Source organism: Callorhinchus milii, unplaced genomic scaffold (assembly GCF_018977255.1).
Source record: "Callorhinchus milii isolate IMCB2004 unplaced genomic scaffold, IMCB_Cmil_1.0 Scaffold9, whole genome shotgun sequence".
Taxonomy (NCBI): domain Eukaryota; kingdom Metazoa; phylum Chordata; class Chondrichthyes; order Chimaeriformes; family Callorhinchidae; genus Callorhinchus; species Callorhinchus milii.
In genome coordinates this window covers 7,746,444-7,764,820 of record NW_024704750.1, presented here as the reverse complement: position 1 = coordinate 7,764,820, position 18,377 = coordinate 7,746,444, and the positions used below count along the sequence as shown (strand labels likewise).

Genomic DNA, 18,377 nt, shown 5'->3' with positions numbered 1-18,377 from the left:
TATATCAAATGCAAGGATTATTATTATTATTATCCATAAGTGGCCACTTTCTTACATAAAAATGGACGGTGATCGTCCTCGCCCTCTCTTTATCTAACTTGGGTGGTGGAGGAGAAGGAAATTGTAGCGTGTCGTTATCACTCAGGCAGCGTTCAATCAATTCAGCATGTTAATAAATCTACCTTGGAACCTTCAGGCTCTCTGTACGTTATCAGGAACCATTAAGGAATAAAAAATGAATCATTTGTTTGTTGTTAAAATTAGACCCGCTTGTATGTGGACCTTACTGTTACCCTCTTCTCGCAATGCAGGAAACGCCCTTACTTTTACTGCCCAATCAACCATCCTGGTGATTCCTGCATCTATAAACCGGCCTCTCAAAACAATTTTTTTTTGGCAGCCGGGTGTCTGACTTAATGTGGAAATCCTACTTATGCATCACCAGGCTTAAAAATCTCCAAACCAAACTGAGAATTCCATGCATCCCACCCACACATGGAAATTCCAGAGACTACTATCCGGAAGCTACTATTCACCATCAGTAGCTTCCTGGGTTAACAAGAATGCCCAGATGTAATAATCATCCTTGCATTTGATATAGCGCCTTAACGCGGCTTCAGGACGTCTCAAAGCGCTTCACCGAATATACTATAAAGTGAATTGACTCTATATTTTGTGGGCGAGACGTGGCAGCCAATTCCGCAGGCAACGTAAGCTTATTATCACAAATTATAACCAGTGAAGCCTGTTGGTGTATGCTGGGTGCACACTGCCACTGTAACATTCCCCGTGTCGATGACCGGGTTGTGTTTATTTTAAACCAGAAATTAAAAATAACCTTTGTAGCCCAAAGTCAACCGAATCAATACTATCCCCCAAAATAGCCCAATATTGATTATAATCATTTATGGGCCGAATGGCCTCCTTCTGCGCTGTATAATTCCACGATTCTATGGTTACGCGTGGCTCGCTCTGGGCAGCAGAGAAGTCGGTTTCAGACTTAGCGCGTTCGGAGCCGTGTAAGAAAAGGTCTTTTTTTATACAATAGAAAAAAAAGGGAAAAAGTTTTGCAGGTTTAGATCAGTTTTTTTTAAAACAAAACATCAGCTTTCTTTCTGCACAAAACAAAGCAAAACCAAACCAAACCACCAAAAGCAAAAAAAAAAGCAAAAAGCCGCCCGGTCGGGCGTGAAACCCGCCCAATGTCGCCCAAAGTAGCCGCGGACTTGCGCTCCTCCGCCTCCTCCTCCGCACGCACGTAAACGTTGCGTCAGCGCGTCAGCTGGCGGAGCGTGGGGGGCGGGGCGTGTGTGCGCGCGCGCGTGTGCGCGCGTGCGTGCGTGCGTGTGTGCGTGTGTGTGGAGGCGGCCTGGCTTCTGCCACGTCAGTGACAGCCGCTCGAGACGCAGAGCCGGCGGCGGCGGCGGCGGCGGATCCTCGTCCCTGTTTCAGGCTCTGGGTGAGTTACCACATGGCCTCTCCCTCTCCCTCCCTCCCTCTCCCTCTCTCCCTCTCCCTCACTCCCTCCCTCTCTCCGCCGCTCGCTCGCTTTGCCCGGGTTATCCTCCTCCTCCTCTTCCCGCCGCCGCCGCTCCCCACCGGCTCCTGTTACTCTGGGCCTCCCTCTCGCCTGTCGCTGGATAGATAGACCACCACCACACACCCAGAACCCCTCCCCTCCTCCCCCTCCTCACCTCCCCTCTCCCTCCCCCCTCCTCACCTCCCCCTCTCCCTCCCCCCTCCCCTCCCATCCCCCCTCCTCACCTCCCCCCCCTCCCCCCTCCCCTCCCCCCTCCTCCCCTCCCTCTCCTCACCTCTCCCTCCCCCCTCCCCTCCCCCCTCCTCACCTCTCAGAGCCCCTTTTTTACTCCCCCCCCCCCGTAACCATCTACACCTCAGGTCCGAAATACACTTTGACGGTAGATATCCTGTGAAGCGCCTTTGAGACGCCTCAGCGGCGTGACATCGGCCGCGAAGTTACGGTCACAGCCACAACGACTTGCATTTCTATAGTGTTCTTCGCGGGGTCTCGGAGTTGGCGGAGCGATGCCGAGCCGGGAGGAGGGTGACCGCTGTGAGCCACCGGGTCCGGGAGGAAGGAGGACTCCAGCAGTGGGTCCCCCGGTCCCACGTGTGAAGTGCTTATTCATTAAAACAAGCGCTCGGTTTTGTTGAACAAAACCATTTTGTTAACCGTTTCGCCCACAAATATACGGTCAATTCACTTTGCAGTCTGTTCTGTGAAGCGCTTTGAGACGTCGAGAAGACGTGAAAAGCGCTATGTCAAATGCAAGGATTATTATTATTATTATTGATGATCAGCAGCAAATGATACCCGGTGAAGCCGTGTAAGCTTTGCAGTGAGGTTCAGGGTAGGATTGTCTGACAAGCCCAGGGCGTAAATGAGTGGCCTGTTACAGTGTGAACCAGGTGCTGATTTTCTTACTGCCTGTTTTCTTATGAAAGTGGCTGAATTCGTCCTTCTCCCCCCACCCCTCCACCTTCTAATGGGGTTCCAAGAATACTGATCACCTTATTGGTGTATGGCCAACTGACTCATCTGTGAGCCTTGACACTGAGTCTTTACTGGCTGTTTGACTCCAGGGAGCATCCACGCTGAGCCTGATCTTTTCACACAAACGCACTTTCCAACAGGATTCTCTATATAGTTGTCAGGAGTTGAAATACTGGTTGTATTCTTCTCTCCCTGCCCAACCCAAGGGTGCTGAAGCCAATTGTAGATTGTGTAGTGTAGATAGAGACACTTGACGATAAATCCTCAGAAGCGCTTCAAAATGTTGTCCTGATGTGAAAGGCACCACGTCAACTGAAAGGATTATTGTTTTAATTACCATTAATAATTAATTCTGAATAAAAGTAAAAACTGTAATCCTATTATATAAAACAGATTGTAACACGAATTGTCAGGAATGGTCTGTGGTAAAATCTCTCCAATGCACTTTACCAAGTCATTGAGTTGGAAATGGAATCCAGTGACAAAAATTAATTAGTAGGCATTTATAAATCATTTCTACGTTGTTTCCTTTTCAGTCACTGACAAGATAAGAGTAATATGTTTGTTCAGTTTGTGCAGTCCCTCCCATTATATGTACCTATGTTATCCAGTACAAATATTTTTAAAAAAGCCACAGAGAGTAATATATTTATGGGCTTTGATGACAAAGCAGTAATCTCATCAGGGCGTTCAGATATGTAATGAACTGTAGTAGTTGGTAACTCGGTGAAATTTAAAATGAGATTACGGTCCTCTATGTCCATATAATGTTTCCTGCGTAGTTGGTTATGTTTTGTTCCCTTCCTGTATCCCTCCAATTTATCCAAGATGCAGCTTATTGGAATGTGAATTAATCCACAGCAGCAGAGTGCTTTTCCATGGGGATGGATAACTGGAAGGCACTTGTGCTCTACTCTTTTCACTTAGCAGCCAAATTGAAATGGCATTCATAATGTTTTAGGATCAGTCTTTCTTGGGGAATAGTAAAACAAACTACTATGTCAATGAATAACTCTCCCATGTCATTTTCTTTCAATGTACCATAATTTTAATTCCCAGCAAAACACATCATCGAGCATTCTTGTTGTATAATAAATAAAATATTAATATAATTTGTGATATCATTTACATTTATATAGTGCCGTTTATTTTGGGAGGATTCAGTGACAAGCAATGAAGAACATTCATTGTTTTTTTAATTAGGATGCTAATGATATTACATTTTTCTTCACAGTGTTTTCGAACTGTATCTCCTGCCATGACTCTCGATGATACCCCCATGTTCGATCCCACTCTGTTAAAAGATCTGGACTGGAACCAGAATACAGTGAAATTTACTCCTGATGTCTCCCCTTCGAGCCCTGGGGAAGGACTGGTTTTGAGACCGCTCTGCACTGTTGATTTCAACAGAGGTATTATTTGAATCGTCTTTGTGGTGAATGACCGACCACATATCTCTAATTCTAAATGAATGTGATTTTTTAAATTGGAATGTTTAATTTATAGGCTACTGAGAAAGTTTTTTCTTCTTTTAAATACTTAATACTCCATTTAAGGCTTTTTTTTGGTAAATTTCAGTGCCAAGTGTTTTATCTAATTCACAAAGTAATTTGACTTCCACTATATAATCACTATCAGATTGTATTAATTCTACTACACTTTACACAATTTGTCAATAATGTAATTTCTAATCGATAGTGCAGTTTAAGAAATGTACTTGTTTCCACTAACTGGCGTTAGCTATTTCAGTTATCCAAACCACGTTGTCTCATTGGTTCTCAGTTATCTTCTAAAATAGTACTTATATTTTGGGAACAAGCAAAAGGGAGGTTTTCATTTGAAGGCCTATAAGTTGGCCTTATAGTGTGACTTTTAAGTAGTCGCACAAATACTTACCTCTTGTGTAATTTGTGGATTTCATTTTCCTGAATAAATAATGAAGACTTCAGTTAATAAATAAACCAAATGTTATATGTTACTTTTGGGGGAAAAATATTTTCCAAAAAGTGTGGCATTTCTGTTCTTGTTTGATTGAAAGCACACAATGAATTACGAGCACCTTGGCATGGCTGAGGGCTGAAACCTTTGTATGATTTCAAATATACATGGAACGAATGGGGGCAATTGACATACCTGTATTTTCTCACTTCAGAACAGCCCCAACCCTCACTTCTTGTAGACAAAGCTTTGGGAACTTAAAGAAGTGACACCCAGTGGATATTCAACCTAATAGCAACAAAACCTCATGAATTGGTACTGTTTGGGCTGTCGATCACATTTGAGTTTTAACTTTCATTACAGGGCTTTTTGATTTACTCTCGCAGTTAACAAAGGTTGGTGAAGTTACAACCGAACAGTTTCTAAGTAAGTAGTCTTTAATTTTGAAGTTTGAATCTTGTATCTTTATTACTGCGCAATGACTCTACACACACTATGTTTAATATTGTTAAAAAGAGCTAGAGTACTGTCAGGATTTGAACATTGGAAAATTGGTTATTTAATTACAGAATTTAACAGCATTTTAATTCATGTTTTAAGAACAAATGTGATTCACAACTCTTCATTATACTAAAGTCATGAATGGTCCTAGAAGGTTTGAGAATTGAGGGTGAAATACCCTAAATTTATAATTGGATTGAATTGAATTCACATTAAATGCACCCACATTAAAAGAGAATAATTCTACATTTGAATATTTGATTATAACAATCTGTAATATGTTTTGGAAATGCTTTTTAAATAGTTTATTTTTAAAAGGGAACGGGTTTAAGAGTGATTGATTTTAATGGAGATGTGGCAGCAGGTCACCAACTGAACCTTTTGTATCAATATAAGAAATAAATTCAAATTGGCTTAGAGCAGTGTTCAAAAGAAGTATCCCTGCCCTTCCAATCGCACTATTGCAGAAGTTGCTAAAATTGTCCATCAGCAGTTCTAATGCAAGAAAAATGTTCAATCAAAGATAGATTTGTTACCAGAAAAGTACGTTTTCATTGGATGCATTTTTGTAACATTTATTTCACTGTCATTTTCTAAAACTTCACAGAAAAGTTTGAGCACATGAAACAAACTGGGGATTACTATATTGTTGTGATTGAAGACACAAAACTTGAACAGATTATTGGTTCAGCGACGCTATTGATTGAACATAAATTTATACATTCTTGTGCAAAGGTATGTCTTCTCCTGCTACAATTAGAGCCAGCTGGGATGTTTTCTTGATATGAATTTCTGTTTCAGGAGATGAATTTCTTGATAAGTGTTTATTTGCACGGTTTGTTGATGCACTGAACAAGGAGCATCATTTTGGGAAGTGGGACACCTCATCCTCTCACCCTCAAAAACTAAATGCTTTGATACCAAACTATGGAGAAACTCTCGTACAAGTGGTAAGGTACTAAAATTGGCTTTGACAATGCTCTTTCTGGTAAAACTCTATACATTATCGTTGGATGAGATTCAGGCCAATTGTGATGCACTGGTTTGATCGCCTCTTAACGGTTTAGAATATTTTTGGCTTTCTATGGGTAATATTTCAATATTGTAACCATTTAAATATGATGGAGTGAATAAAAGAAATTTAAAGGCACTCTTTTTCTAAAATCTAGAGAGGGAGAATAGAAGAAGTTATTGTCCGTGATGAATGCAGAGGAAAGCAACTTGGGAAACTGTAAGTGCTTTGACATTTGACTTGTGTGTTATAGTATGTCGCATACTGTAACTGACCTTTCTTGACTCTGTGTAAATATTACTATCTAGGCAGCAACAATACAGATTGATAAACTGCATGTCAGCTCATCACAGGTCAAATAACTTGACAACTTTCATCATCTAGCCGGGGGTAGATGGGTAGAAGAGAGAGAGATAGGACACAACATGAAATTAGTTCATATGTGTTGCAAGGTATTCAATAGGAATCAATTTTCCTTTTCCAAACTAAAAACCCACCAGCAAGTGATTCCAATGCCACAAATTCCTCCCTAAAGATAAATCAATAGAAATAATCCCAGAAAGTATATCGTACAGTATATACATATACTAAAAATGCAGAATAGTTTCCAAGGCTGTAATCTCAAATGTTTAGGTAGCAATTGTATAGCTCAATGACTCATCAGACATCCATAAATGAGATCTCAATGAATAAGGAAGCAACATACGTCATATCACTATCGTCAGAGGTAAATTCATTTTGAGAAGATAAAAAATATCAAAGGCTTCCTTGTGGGGGAAAAAAAAAGATTGTAGAATTTCATCCGAACAATTAAATCCTGGCTCCCATTGTCCTCACCAGCCTAGCTTTAGTTTAACTGACAGCTCTTTAATTAATGTTGACTTTTTTTAATATAACGGTTCCTTGTAAAAGCCTCATTGAGCACTGCGCTGTGTAAGAATATTGTGTTACTAAACTTTCTGTTTATTCAGGTTAATTGCAGTACTCACACTTCTCAGCAAAAAGTTAAACTGTTACAAAACCACGTTAGAATGTCTACCAAAGAACACAGCCTTCTATGAAAAATTTGGATTTAAAGTTGGAGAAGACGTCTATATGCAGAATAGATTTTTTGATTGAGACTTGTTGAACTTCTTGCTGGATTATTTATCTAGAAATATCTTGCAGAGGATTTACTGGTAAACTGCTGCTCTGCACAATCACCATCACTACACATCTTAGTACTTTAATAATGATTTTGAGATCTTACTTTTTAGTGGTACTGCAAATGTATTGGGAGATTTTTTTTATATGTAAAAAAAACTGATTGCAGGTAAAACTATAGTTGACTTGATGACAGGAATCTAAAAGGTTGTGTAACAAGATAAAGGAATAATTTTTTTTTAAATGTTTAGCAAGTCGAGCTGCAAAAATTTAATTTTTTTGCCTACGTTCGAATTTTTTTTATGTGCTAGATTTATTTAGAAATCTGATTAGTACTTTCCTCGATTCAATTATTTTTAAATGAAGAATTAACTGGATTTCTGCTCTGGGATGCACGTTGAGAAAAAATAGAGGCATTCTTATTAAAAGGATAAAATACTTAACTTCCCTAACTTTTATCTGAAAGTATCAAACTCTTCTTGTAAATAAACTCATATTAATTTAAACCAATGTCTTTTCCGGTACACAGATGTGTGGTTTATTCTGAGTTTGTGCATATTGCTGTACTTGCATTCCAACCTTGGGTGCGTTTTTATCCAGTGTATGATTTTCACTGAGAAATGTTTTAACACTGACTAGAACCACTTCTTCCTCTTTCTGTTGATCTAACTGTACTGCATTCAGCCAGTTTATAGTAGTACCAAATGTGATTTATGTTTTTTTGCAGTAGCTTTGTTCCATAGCTTGATTTGATGGTCCATATTGCAAGCTGTTTTAATTTGCTACATGCACACCATGATGATTGAAAAAGATGTCCTTGATGACTCAGTTGGTAAACCTATTGTGTGGAGTCAAACTGAGTCTTAAAACACCAAGTTTTAGCGTATAAGGCAGGATGGGCATTTGGGAAGAGGAAGCTACACACCATCATGAATTGGTTTTCAAGAGGGAAGCACCATATACAAAGAGCTGCTCACAATATATAATGAAGTACTAGTGTCCAGTAAAACAATTTTGTTGCTAATATACTGTAATACTAAAACAATTGGATTACACAATGAAGAAATCTACAATGCTTATTCTGTTTCCTATTGTATATTCTCTATATGGGAGTAGCCAAAAATATTAATATAATTTCTTTAAAAATCAAAAATGGGACTTAGTAAGTATGTGTGTCTAAGTAGGTTTGATTATATGTTGAATTTTATATAGTTTTATATAGGAATAGTTCATTGCAGTGCAAAATATGCAGCTTGGGTAATTTTTATTATAAAGGAATTTACTTTTAATTAAAAATGATATTTACATTCCATGCCAAAAACTTTTTTTTAAAAATATTTTTATTTGGAGCCTTAATTTTGTACTACTGCATCAGTTAAGCTGTAGTTTACACTTCTAGATCTACTGTTCATGTGGGAATGTTCTATCCAGACTGTGTACTTGAAGAGAAATATAGTAACAATTAAAGATGTGATGTGTTGAAGTTTTCAGTTACAATTGACAATTATTTAAATTTAGGGACCAAGTTGCCAACATTGAGTCCTCAAACCTGTTTCCTACCTTGCATTTAATTATAATACTAAATATTTTAACAAAAGGCTGCAAAACCAACTTTGTATAGCAGTATTTATTTATTTAAAAAATAAATTACAACCCACAGAATACTATGTAGATTGGAATTTTGCTCTTAAGTACTTTTATGGATTGGCAAGAGCTAAGGGTATTCTCTTTTTTTATTTGGTATTGGGTTACTGCAGGTTTATTTTGTGCTATATTTATTTACCTTTGTACAATAGCTGTTTGTGGCAAATAAAATATTGAACTGTAATAAAATATAACTTGTCAAATTATTTAGTTAGTTCACTTCATTCTCAACTATAAAAATAAAGATGGAATGCACCATACGAAATGAGTCACAAAAATGTTTTATGCAAATCTTTACTGAAAGCTTTAATAAATTAGACTCAAAAAGATTTTAACACTTTGTAACATAAATTGCTTGTATGGGTCTGATGTCAAGCACACAGTGCATTTTTTCCCTATCAAACTCACATACAATCAAAATTCAAGTATCAAAAGTGCCTTGTTTTCATTATGGTCTCTCAGCACATGCATACATCTGTCATAAAACTGCAATTGGTAAAAATTTAAAATTATTAGCATTTGAAGACTTGTAAATCCATCAAAAATTCAGGATTTTCTGTCACAATCAGTATATTCTTTTTTTCATAACAGATTCTGGTGCTTCCAGGAATGGCATATCTTCTGCACCGGAATTACTTCCTCAGAAATACTGAGTCAATCAGGGACAGAAATAAAAGTAAATTTTGACATGTAGTTTCTTCAATCTCTTCCGTTGAAAGTAGTATTCATAATCCTAAAATCGACAGTTCTGTTCTTAATGTTTTCCATCCTCCTTTTGTTCCACGTGTAATACAGTACAGTTAAATATGTCCATTATAAATAATGGGCAGTTACAGTTTATCCATCATGGGCTGCAGCCACCTGCATATTTGAAATATCATCATCATCTTCTAGCATCCTCTTCAACGTTCCTAAATGATAACATTCAAAAGGGAATGTCAAATGCTTCACTTCAATTCACAATGGGTAATAAGTACTAAGAAAGTTAATTCCAAAAAATTCCACAGCAACATGCATTTATGCAGAATGGAGTCTTGCATTAACTGCTGAAGAAGACGCAATAAGAGATAGATAAACAGTTCAAGACAAATTGGGCAGTCCCATCTAACTCTTACAATGGATACCTAGCCTCGATCCTGCTGTGCTGTCTTGGGTGCACCATAAAGGGAAGGCAAATTCCCAATGACCCCAAGGAGATCAGAAGTAGTGATTAACCTTGTGGATTGAGATTTACATTTCAAAGGAATAAATCTAATATGGATTCCAAACCAATCAATCTGCTTTCTTCTCAGACTCTGAATCTGAGAAGCTCCTTTAAATGGTCTCCACAATAAAAGGAAACTATTCTAGTTTCATCTCGAACCCTGACAAAAGTGAGAATCTAAAGAGAAAAAACTAAGAATTATTCTAGAAATGACTGTTCATGCATCCACAATTCCTAATTGATTTGTTTCAGACTCAGTGAAACATCTTTAAAAACATTACTGCTAATGCTTCAAATGATTTCTCGTAAATTTGGTATGCCATGCAATGTTGAAATCAATTTAGAACAATTACTAACCTTGTGCAGAAACTGATCTTCCTAGTTGCAGTGGTGACATCATCTTTATGGTCAATTTTGCTAAATAAATGGCTTCATACTCCTGTTTTATACAAAAGATTTAAAGTCAAGCCATTTTCAAAACATATTCTTAGCTCTTGTTAATCATGGATTAATTTGCATATATTTTTCAAGTATGTAGTTTCCTATTAGACTATACCAGTTGTGTTATTCAGACAAGTTACTTTATTCAGACTGGTTACTTTGAATTTGAGAAATTTAGTCATCACCAGTTTTGAAAAGATTGAAGAGAGCATGACCGTTCCAGCAAGTTGTGAAGATTAAGACATGTATAATTTAATAATCCCTCAAAAAATTTTTAGAAACTTTAAAATACCTTACACCTAAAAGACCTCACAAACTAGCCCCCAGCAATAAAATGAGTATCACCATATATTTTGTCAGTCATAATTTAAATAAAATTTACATCAAAATACCCAATCCTAAACTCTGTTTGCCATTTTTTATTAAGTTTCTTTAATCACAAATAATACAAATACAGCAATTACCTGTAACTGATGAACAAATCCAGCATTTGGATTAATGCAAAATCGTCTCTCCTGAACATATGTAAAGGCATCCCTAAAGAATGAAAGGAAGATGTAAAATATATAATTTGTTGTCATGTAAACCACCTGTGCACTAAAATTACTCAATTCATAACAAACTCTTTATGAAAGGACTCCTAAAATTAGTATTAATTGCCACTATTATAAAACCCTTTAACTTGAATCTTGAGAAGTGATAACATAACTGATAACAAAAATAACATTGCCTGACATGAAACATCATAAGCATTGTTTTATTCCTCACCTATATTTAAGACCAAATGTTTCCATTATATATGCTATCACCAAGGCAGCACTGAAGGGGGAAAAAGAAAAATCAGCAATCTTCCTCAAAAGAAATGGAAAAGAAAAAGTAAAATGTGAGATCCCCAAAACAAAATCCCTTCCTACCTTCGAGAAATACCTGCATTTCCATGTAAAAGAAGCTTTCCTGAAAATGCAAAGCGGGCAGAATAGATCATTATGGTTAAATCTATTAAGGAAACATAAAAGGTACAACTATCAAAACAAATCCAGTTTTGCTTACCTCCACCTTGCAAGCATCCATCAATAAACTCTTTGGTCTGAAATAAAGAAAATTGCATAAACATTTAGCTACAAAGAATATTTATTTGTGACAAATTAGCATATTGCACCTGGAGTCCACTCAAATGATGAAACCACTCTTAATCTGGGATCAGAAATATTTGGTGTTTAAAGAACTGAAATCCCTAATGATTTAATATTTCAAAGTCAAAGGTGTCACGTGAGGGGCACGATCTGGAACAACTAGATGTCCTAGTGATCAAGCAACCTACAAAGGAACTTCACCAAACTGAGAATACAAAGGGAAAAAAATCAACCAAAAGGTACTGGAAGGTGGAATCATATGTATTCAATAAATGAAGAGTCAATATTCAGTATATTTTACCCATGTATTAGGTCACAGGTCAATTTAGATTCAAACAAATGCTCAAAGAGCTTTGTAAAACAAAAATAGACTTCAATGGTTTGTACATTTCCTCATCCTTGTTGATAAATAAATGTAAAATCTCAAGAAATAGTTTTGAGAACCCCAAATAAGTGTCATCCAGTTACTCATTTATTAGGACTGAGAAGAATCATAATCAGTGTCACAAAATTCATAATATTGCAATTTTAAAAATCTATTTTACATGTTAGAAACATGTTCTTTTAAATTAAAAAAGTACAAAGTACCTACCACGGGAAAATATCGTATAATATTTTCAACTGGATTATCTGCAATATCCAAAACTAAATACCTGTAAATTGAAGACAGCACATTTTGATTACAGGACCACTATGCAATCGAAAAGTAACTGTAACAACATTTGCTTTTTTTTGGGTGCACATTTTTCACATACACATTAGTGCATGAAAGCACAATACGCTGTTGAGGTGAGGACAGTCTCCCATCATTGGCTCCGCTGAATGGTATTGCAGCCACTCACTTGGTGGAACTAATGGCCTGCCCAGTATCTAACCCTCCAGTGCAAGATTCAACTGAGATCAAATAAATTGACAAAAACCAGTTGGCTTACAGCTATTACTGAAGGCAACTTAGGATCAAATCACAATGTACATTTAGTCTCCAGGGTCAGATGAAGAAGACTGTTCAAGCCCATTTGATTTCCTCCTTCCAGAATACCAACTCTACCTCTTTCCCCTCTATGAGAGGAAGTTTGAAAAAGATGCCCTATGTACACATGCACTTTTATTATGCTTGATTGTTCACTGAATACTATAACTAGAATACAAGTACTAATTGCACAAATTAAGTTCTGCCAGTTTGACTGCAATGTGCTGTTGAAGAAGTTTTAAAACATCAAACCAAACACACTTTTGAACAGTTACCTAAACTTCTCTTGGAAGTTTGCCTTGATGAAGTTTGCCTCGATGTCTTGCCTTACACATATTATGTGAGTTATTCCATTTTCTTCAAGAATAGGCAACTGCAAATAAACATTTACACATTTTACTCAAAACATTTCATTCTAAAAGGTTTTCAAAAATCATGAAAGTGGATATATGTGTTTCAAGGATCAGCTCTTGCCATCTACTTAAACTGAAACTAATCCACAGCAGAATTATTAGGGATGAATTTTCATAGCAACTTGAAAACTGTAGAAATAATCTAACTGACATGCATTCTTTGTTGAATACAGCTGTCATGTAATACATAGGCATACATGACAGATTAAGTTGAGAAGACTCATACGAAGTAAAAAAAACTCTGCCACGGAATAGTTGGCTGGTTTCTGTGCCATGACATTCAATGTTGTAATTTGTTTCGATGTAAAAATGTAAACATAAACATTTTATTTTTGCTTATCCCATCTTTTCTTTTGTTCTGTTTATGCTGCCATTAACTTTATTTCTTACTAATATACATACAATTTAACAATTTCAACTTTTACTAATTAACAATGAACTTATTTACTTGCCTGACTTTTTTTGGCTATTGATGCTGAACTACCTCTTGGGGGGAAGTTGCCCAAGCAGTATTAAGAGACTACAGAGGCAGCATTATACTGCAAGTGGGAATGGCAAGAAATGCTTCTCAATACAATTAAGCAAACAATCTTGAAGAACTAAACTCATTCTAACACTCTCTTTACCACACCCGCTGCTCGAACCTTTTAATTTTCAATACATTTTGTTACACATAAGTGTTAAGCAGTCATATGTAAAGTGCTCACAAATCACGATAAAGTAGCAATATAACGCCCCCCTCCTCCACAAGTGTATTACAAAAATGTCTCTTTTTAATTAGTTAAATTCTACAAAAAAGAGTTTTCTCAAAACAAAAGTGGGTTTTTGCTTCCTGTTATTCAGCACACCATATACTTGATTTTATTTCTCAAAGTTCATACCTTACTTTTCATAGCTGCAGAATAAGGGCCTAGATATAAACCAGGAAGGATCTCCTAAGAAGAAACGTTACAATTAGAAACAGTCGGTAACTGATTAAAACAAATGACACAAATATCACAGCACATTGAGAGCATCCACTCTACAGTTGGGAGTAATAATCGCTCCAAAACAAAGCAATAATAAAATGGGTCATTTTCAATCCACGACTGTTTGTGGGACACGGCTGTGCGCAATTGGTTGCCGCGTTTTGGCCACAAATATACAGTCAATTCACTTTACAGTCTATTCTGTGAAGCTCTTCAAGACGTCTAGAAGACATGAAAAGCGCTATATCAAATGCAAGGATTATTATTATATTATTAGTTGTAGGTCATTAAACTCAATATATTAGTGAATTTTAATACCCTGGAATAGGCTTCAATCAGGAACTGCAACTTAGATCTTTTGAAAGAAGGTGAAAGTAGGATACTACTAGTTAAACAAAGAAATTAAGCTTCACAGCAACATGAAAAAAAATATAAAATGCAATAAATACCTGCATTTCTCGTCTCATTGGATACATCCAATCCTAAATGAAAAAGAAACAAAATTGTATAAAATACCACATCTGAGTACACCAGAGAATCCTTGTTAATGTGAAAAATCTACTGTAGAATTTAACATTTAGAGAATATTTTTCTGGGTTGAAATTAAAACCATAGTTAAAAAGAGAGAAATTACACTCGAGTCTAGAATTATTCTATTTATGTAGTATTTTAAAGCATCCAGATTTGTCAATTTAATATTGAAGCCAATTTTCTATAAAATCTTTTAAAAACTACAGAAAACCGGCTGCAAAGTTAAATTGAATTCATCAAATCTAAAATTTTAGATAAATATAGTAAATCTTCTCCCCAGAAGTGCCTTACACCCTCTGTGAGTTTCATCAGCTGCTTCCCAATACTCTAGTTATCTTTCATGTAACTATTATTTCAAAAGATTCATCTGCCAAACAAATAGTAAGTGTCTGATATGCCTTGCTACATTCAACAAGAATGATTAAAACTACACATCGTTTTATCAGCCACTTTCCTTTAAATTTCTTTTACGAATTAAGTCTAGGCAAGAAGCTCACTCGTTCACTTGCATTTCATTGACCTGAACTTGTTAGGTCCTTTTTAAAATGAGAGAGGTCCTTCAAAAACTTTAAAATGTAAGAGTACATAAAAAATGAAGACAAATGTGGGCAGAGAAGATAAAAATGCAGTTTAAAAGGTTTGCAGTACTTTGTGTAGGATCTTATTGATCAGTGTATAAAACATAATGTTTTGATACAGGTGATCCATAAATTTGATAAATGCAACAGTTTATTTAAAAGATAGAACCTAATTTCAGAATAGAGTTGGCTCTGGGGTGGGGAGGCAAGGAGGTTAGTTGTCTTTTAATTTAAAAAATTGATGGCAAGTGGCTTACTTAATTGCATGCACTAAAGGTTGTAGATAAGTTTCTTAAATATTAACAAATGTAATTATGCAAAAACAATTCATCAAGTGCAGATACAAAGTGGTATCTTCACGTAAACCACTTTTAATATCTTCAATAACAAACAGGCTTTTAATATCACGATTACGATTTAGGAACATTCCTTTACGCAAAAGTAAACTGAGGTGACTGACTAATGAAACATTAACTCAATACTGATACTCAATTATTCCCTAATACTCTCCAGATTAAGGTTTACAAATTGCCTCCCATTCCAGACATGGATATTTCCATGTGTGGGTGGCACACACAGAATTCATGCTGTTTTAGATAATCTTAGCATGGTGATGCATTTCCACATTTGTCATACACCCAACTAACCAACAAAAAGTGCATTTTTTCAAAAGATATTTCTGCTTTTACATAAGTCACACATTTAGTTACAGTGGGATGATGAGATCAATAATTAGATGGAGAATATTTAAAATCTTAGTATCCCTATAGCAGTACATAAGTTTCAAAATAGCACCACACTAAATTTTGGATGCATCACTCCTTAAATTTACAGCTGAGGATTCTCAGAATTTCTAAGTGGACCTTCTGGATCCCAAGAACTAGAATAGTTTATGCTCAATTAATTCTGGGTTTATCAAGTTACACACTGAAGTGACCTTACATTTACACACACCTCAGCTCGAAAGCAGTACAAACGCTGGATGTTATCAAATTATTGGCCTGACATATGCACACAAATGTAGGCTGAATAGGCCTGTGTCAGGCAAACAGACCAGCAGGGATTTAGATTGGATTGTTTATATTAGCTTCACTCAAATCTATTTGCTTCAGAGCCAAATTTGAAAGCAGCACAAATGCCCCATTTATACTAGAGCTGCAAATTCACATTTGCTGCAAGTTTTCAGCTGATCACTGGAAACTGTCAAGTATAAATATGTGAAGTTACTTACTCCAATGATTGTTTGGAGCAAAACTTGGTTAGGGGCTGAAAAACAAGAGATTCACGTCAGTCTGGTACAAATGGCCAATGTAAATCTCCTGCCTTTTTCTTTGCTGATTAGGAAAAAGTCAGAACATTTAACATTCCTGTCACATGAAATGTATCGGGCAAATTAAAGGCATAAACCACGGGGGGAAAATTATAATAAAGTGTGGCTTCAAAGCACTTGAACTAAACGTGATGAAGTTTATAGTGGCATTCGATAAACCCGGGGTAACAGTATCAAAACCATTTATGGACATCCTTATGGGATATTCATACAAACTGTCGAAGCTTCTCCATTCCCTCTTCCAACCCAGAAGATTGCTGATCACCTTTCCCCTGGTTCTCAATCACTCACTGTGGAACAGGACGAGTCCCTCAGAGGGTGTGTGTGTGTGTGTGTGTAACCTCTTCCTCAACCTGACTTGAGTTCAAGTACAAATACGTTTAAACTTGGGGGGGTTTCTGACACAAAAAGGCACCACTGCACTCCAACCCAATTCACTTAATACTGTTCGCATTTTTTTTAAAAAAAAAGCAAAACACCCACGGCAGGAGGTGGGGGGAGGGGGAGGGGGGTGAAAAAATAAGAGATAGTTGGTTTTGCGGTCAATTTCTCAATTCTCACGTGTTTGAAGCGGTTTTTACGGCTCATTTAAACCTCAGTCGGTGTATTTATGCGGGTTTCCTTTTTTTAAAAAAAAACACAATAAAGCACAATAGCCCACACGTTGACGTTAAAATAAAACGTGTGTATATATATATATATATATATATTATATATTTGTCGCAGCTTCTTCCTGGTTCTGCTCGACGAGAAGAGGCGAAGTCGACACGAACCGAACGAAGCACAAAAGGAGCGCGAGAAGCCGCCGCCGCCGCCCCCCCCCACCCCCCGGGGGAGCTTCAACCGCCACCGGAGGAGAGACAGGCGCTCGGTTCCCCCTCCTCACAGGTTGTCCACGAGACACTCCCGGTGACGGCCTAATCCCCGCTCCCCTCCTCCCCAGCTCCCGCATCCCGCCCAACCGCACGCCCGCCCGCCCTCTCAGGCTCAGAGCCGGCGGCTTTGTTCACAACTTTAGGCCGAAACAGGGCACCGGTCGGTCGGTCGGTCGGTCGCCTACCCCAACGTCTTCCCTGGAAGACGGTAAAGACGGGAACTCCAAATGCACTTCATCCATCTCTCAGAGAGGCTTTACCGAACAGTATTTATTATTTGAGTGGCGGGAGGGAGGGTTTTTTTTTTAAAAAAAATAAAGAAAACCTCGCTGTTATGTGGAGTGAAGCTCGGGGCCGGACAGCACACGCGCCGCCGCCATGGTGGTGGTGGTGGTGGTGCTGCCGCCGCCGCCGCTGACGACGACGACCGACATCAACGACGTCACCACGCAGGCGCGGGCCCACCGCGCGCACGTTGACGCACAAACCCCGCCTCCAGCAGCCGCTCTCAGTCAATCACCCACAGTCACCAGTGATAATAATAATAATAATCATCATCATCATCTTTGCATTCGATATAACGCTTTTCGCGTCCCAAAGCGCTTCGCAGAACGCACACTGTAAAGTGAACCGACTGCATTTTTTTTTTTGCGCGCGGGCGAACGCGGCAGCCGATGGCGCGCGGCCGTGTCCCCGCAAACGGACGTGGATTGAAAATGACCCGATTTTATTATTGTTTGGTTTTTTTTTTTTGGAGGGTGATTAGGCTCTGTGCGGAGTAAGGAAACTTGCCCAAGGTTTCGCCCCCTGCCTGGAATTGAACTCGGGTCTACTCGCTTGCAAAGCGAGTGCTGTAACCACTGAGCTACAGGACTCACTCACTCACTCACTCACTCACTGCCTGTTGTACACACACTCCAGCCACCACCACCACACCACATATGGGAGACCTGCAAAGCCTTTCAGTACCGCAGCTCTCCCTCCGGCTGCTGGGCCACTCACCTGCAGCCCATTCTAAATGGCTAGAAATTCTACCTTAGGGTCATTGCGCACAAAATTGTGGTACGGTTGATTCAGTCCCCTCTACCCGCCTTTCCCTCCCCGCTCCCATATATCTAGTTCTCTCTTGAAAGCTAATATGGATTTCCTGCCTCGACTCCCGCACTCAGCGCAGCGGGCTG

The 18,377-nt window shown here is 38.0% G+C and overlaps 2 protein-coding genes across 2 annotated transcripts; one reads left to right on the top strand and one right to left on the bottom strand.

The window, feature by feature from the left end:
- The first annotated feature begins 1,338 nt into the window (after positions 1-1,338).
- On the top strand, positions 1,339-8,959 carry gnpnat1 (glucosamine-phosphate N-acetyltransferase 1). Its single transcript, XM_042338043.1, has 6 exons — positions 1,339-1,459; positions 3,750-3,927; positions 4,817-4,879; positions 5,562-5,689; positions 6,124-6,185; positions 6,938-8,959. Exons 2-6 carry the CDS (start codon positions 3,774-3,776, stop codon positions 7,083-7,085), a joined length of 555 nt encoding a protein of 184 aa, XP_042193977.1. The 5' UTR covers positions 1,339-1,459; positions 3,750-3,773; the 3' UTR covers positions 7,086-8,959.
- Positions 8,960-9,033: 74 nt separating this feature from the next.
- On the bottom strand, positions 9,034-17,587 carry styx (serine/threonine/tyrosine interacting protein). The gene is made up of 11 exons (XM_007888159.2): positions 17,382-17,587; positions 14,332-14,364; positions 13,796-13,849; positions 12,777-12,874; positions 12,124-12,184; positions 11,449-11,485; positions 11,313-11,352; positions 11,167-11,217; positions 10,863-10,935; positions 10,315-10,396; positions 9,034-9,664 (listed from the first exon to the last, which is right to left on the bottom strand). The coding sequence occupies exons 1-11, from the start codon at positions 17,436-17,438 to the stop codon at positions 9,591-9,593; spliced, it is 660 nt and encodes a 219-aa protein (XP_007886350.1). The 5' UTR covers positions 17,439-17,587; the 3' UTR covers positions 9,034-9,590.
- Between the last annotated feature and the right edge of the window lie 790 nt (positions 17,588-18,377).

What these genes read in the sequence shown, in the direction of transcription:
- styx (XM_007888159.2), bottom strand. Translation starts at nt 17,438, where the DNA reads ATGGATGAAGTGCATTTGGAGTTCCCGTCTTTACCGTCTTCCAGGGAA. An exon ending in CTGCAGCTATGAAAAGTAAG is followed by an intron (nt 12,875 to 13,795) that starts GTATGAACTTTG and finishes GTTTATTTGCAG; the next exon opens with TTGCCTATTCTTGAAGAAAA. An exon ending in AAGATCAGTTTCTGCACAAG is followed by an intron (nt 9,665 to 10,314) that starts GTTAGTAATTGT and finishes GTTATCATTTAG; the next exon opens with GAACGTTGAAGAGGATGCTA.
- gnpnat1 (XM_042338043.1), top strand. Translation starts at nt 3,774, where the DNA reads ATGACTCTCGATGATACCCCCATGTTCGATCCCACTCTGTTAAAAGAT. An exon ending in TTATACATTCTTGTGCAAAG is followed by an intron (nt 5,690 to 6,123) that starts GTATGTCTTCTC and finishes TCTAAAATCTAG; the next exon opens with AGAGGGAGAATAGAAGAAGT. An exon ending in GGAAAGCAACTTGGGAAACT is followed by an intron (nt 6,186 to 6,937) that starts GTAAGTGCTTTG and finishes CTGTTTATTCAG; the next exon opens with GTTAATTGCAGTACTCACAC.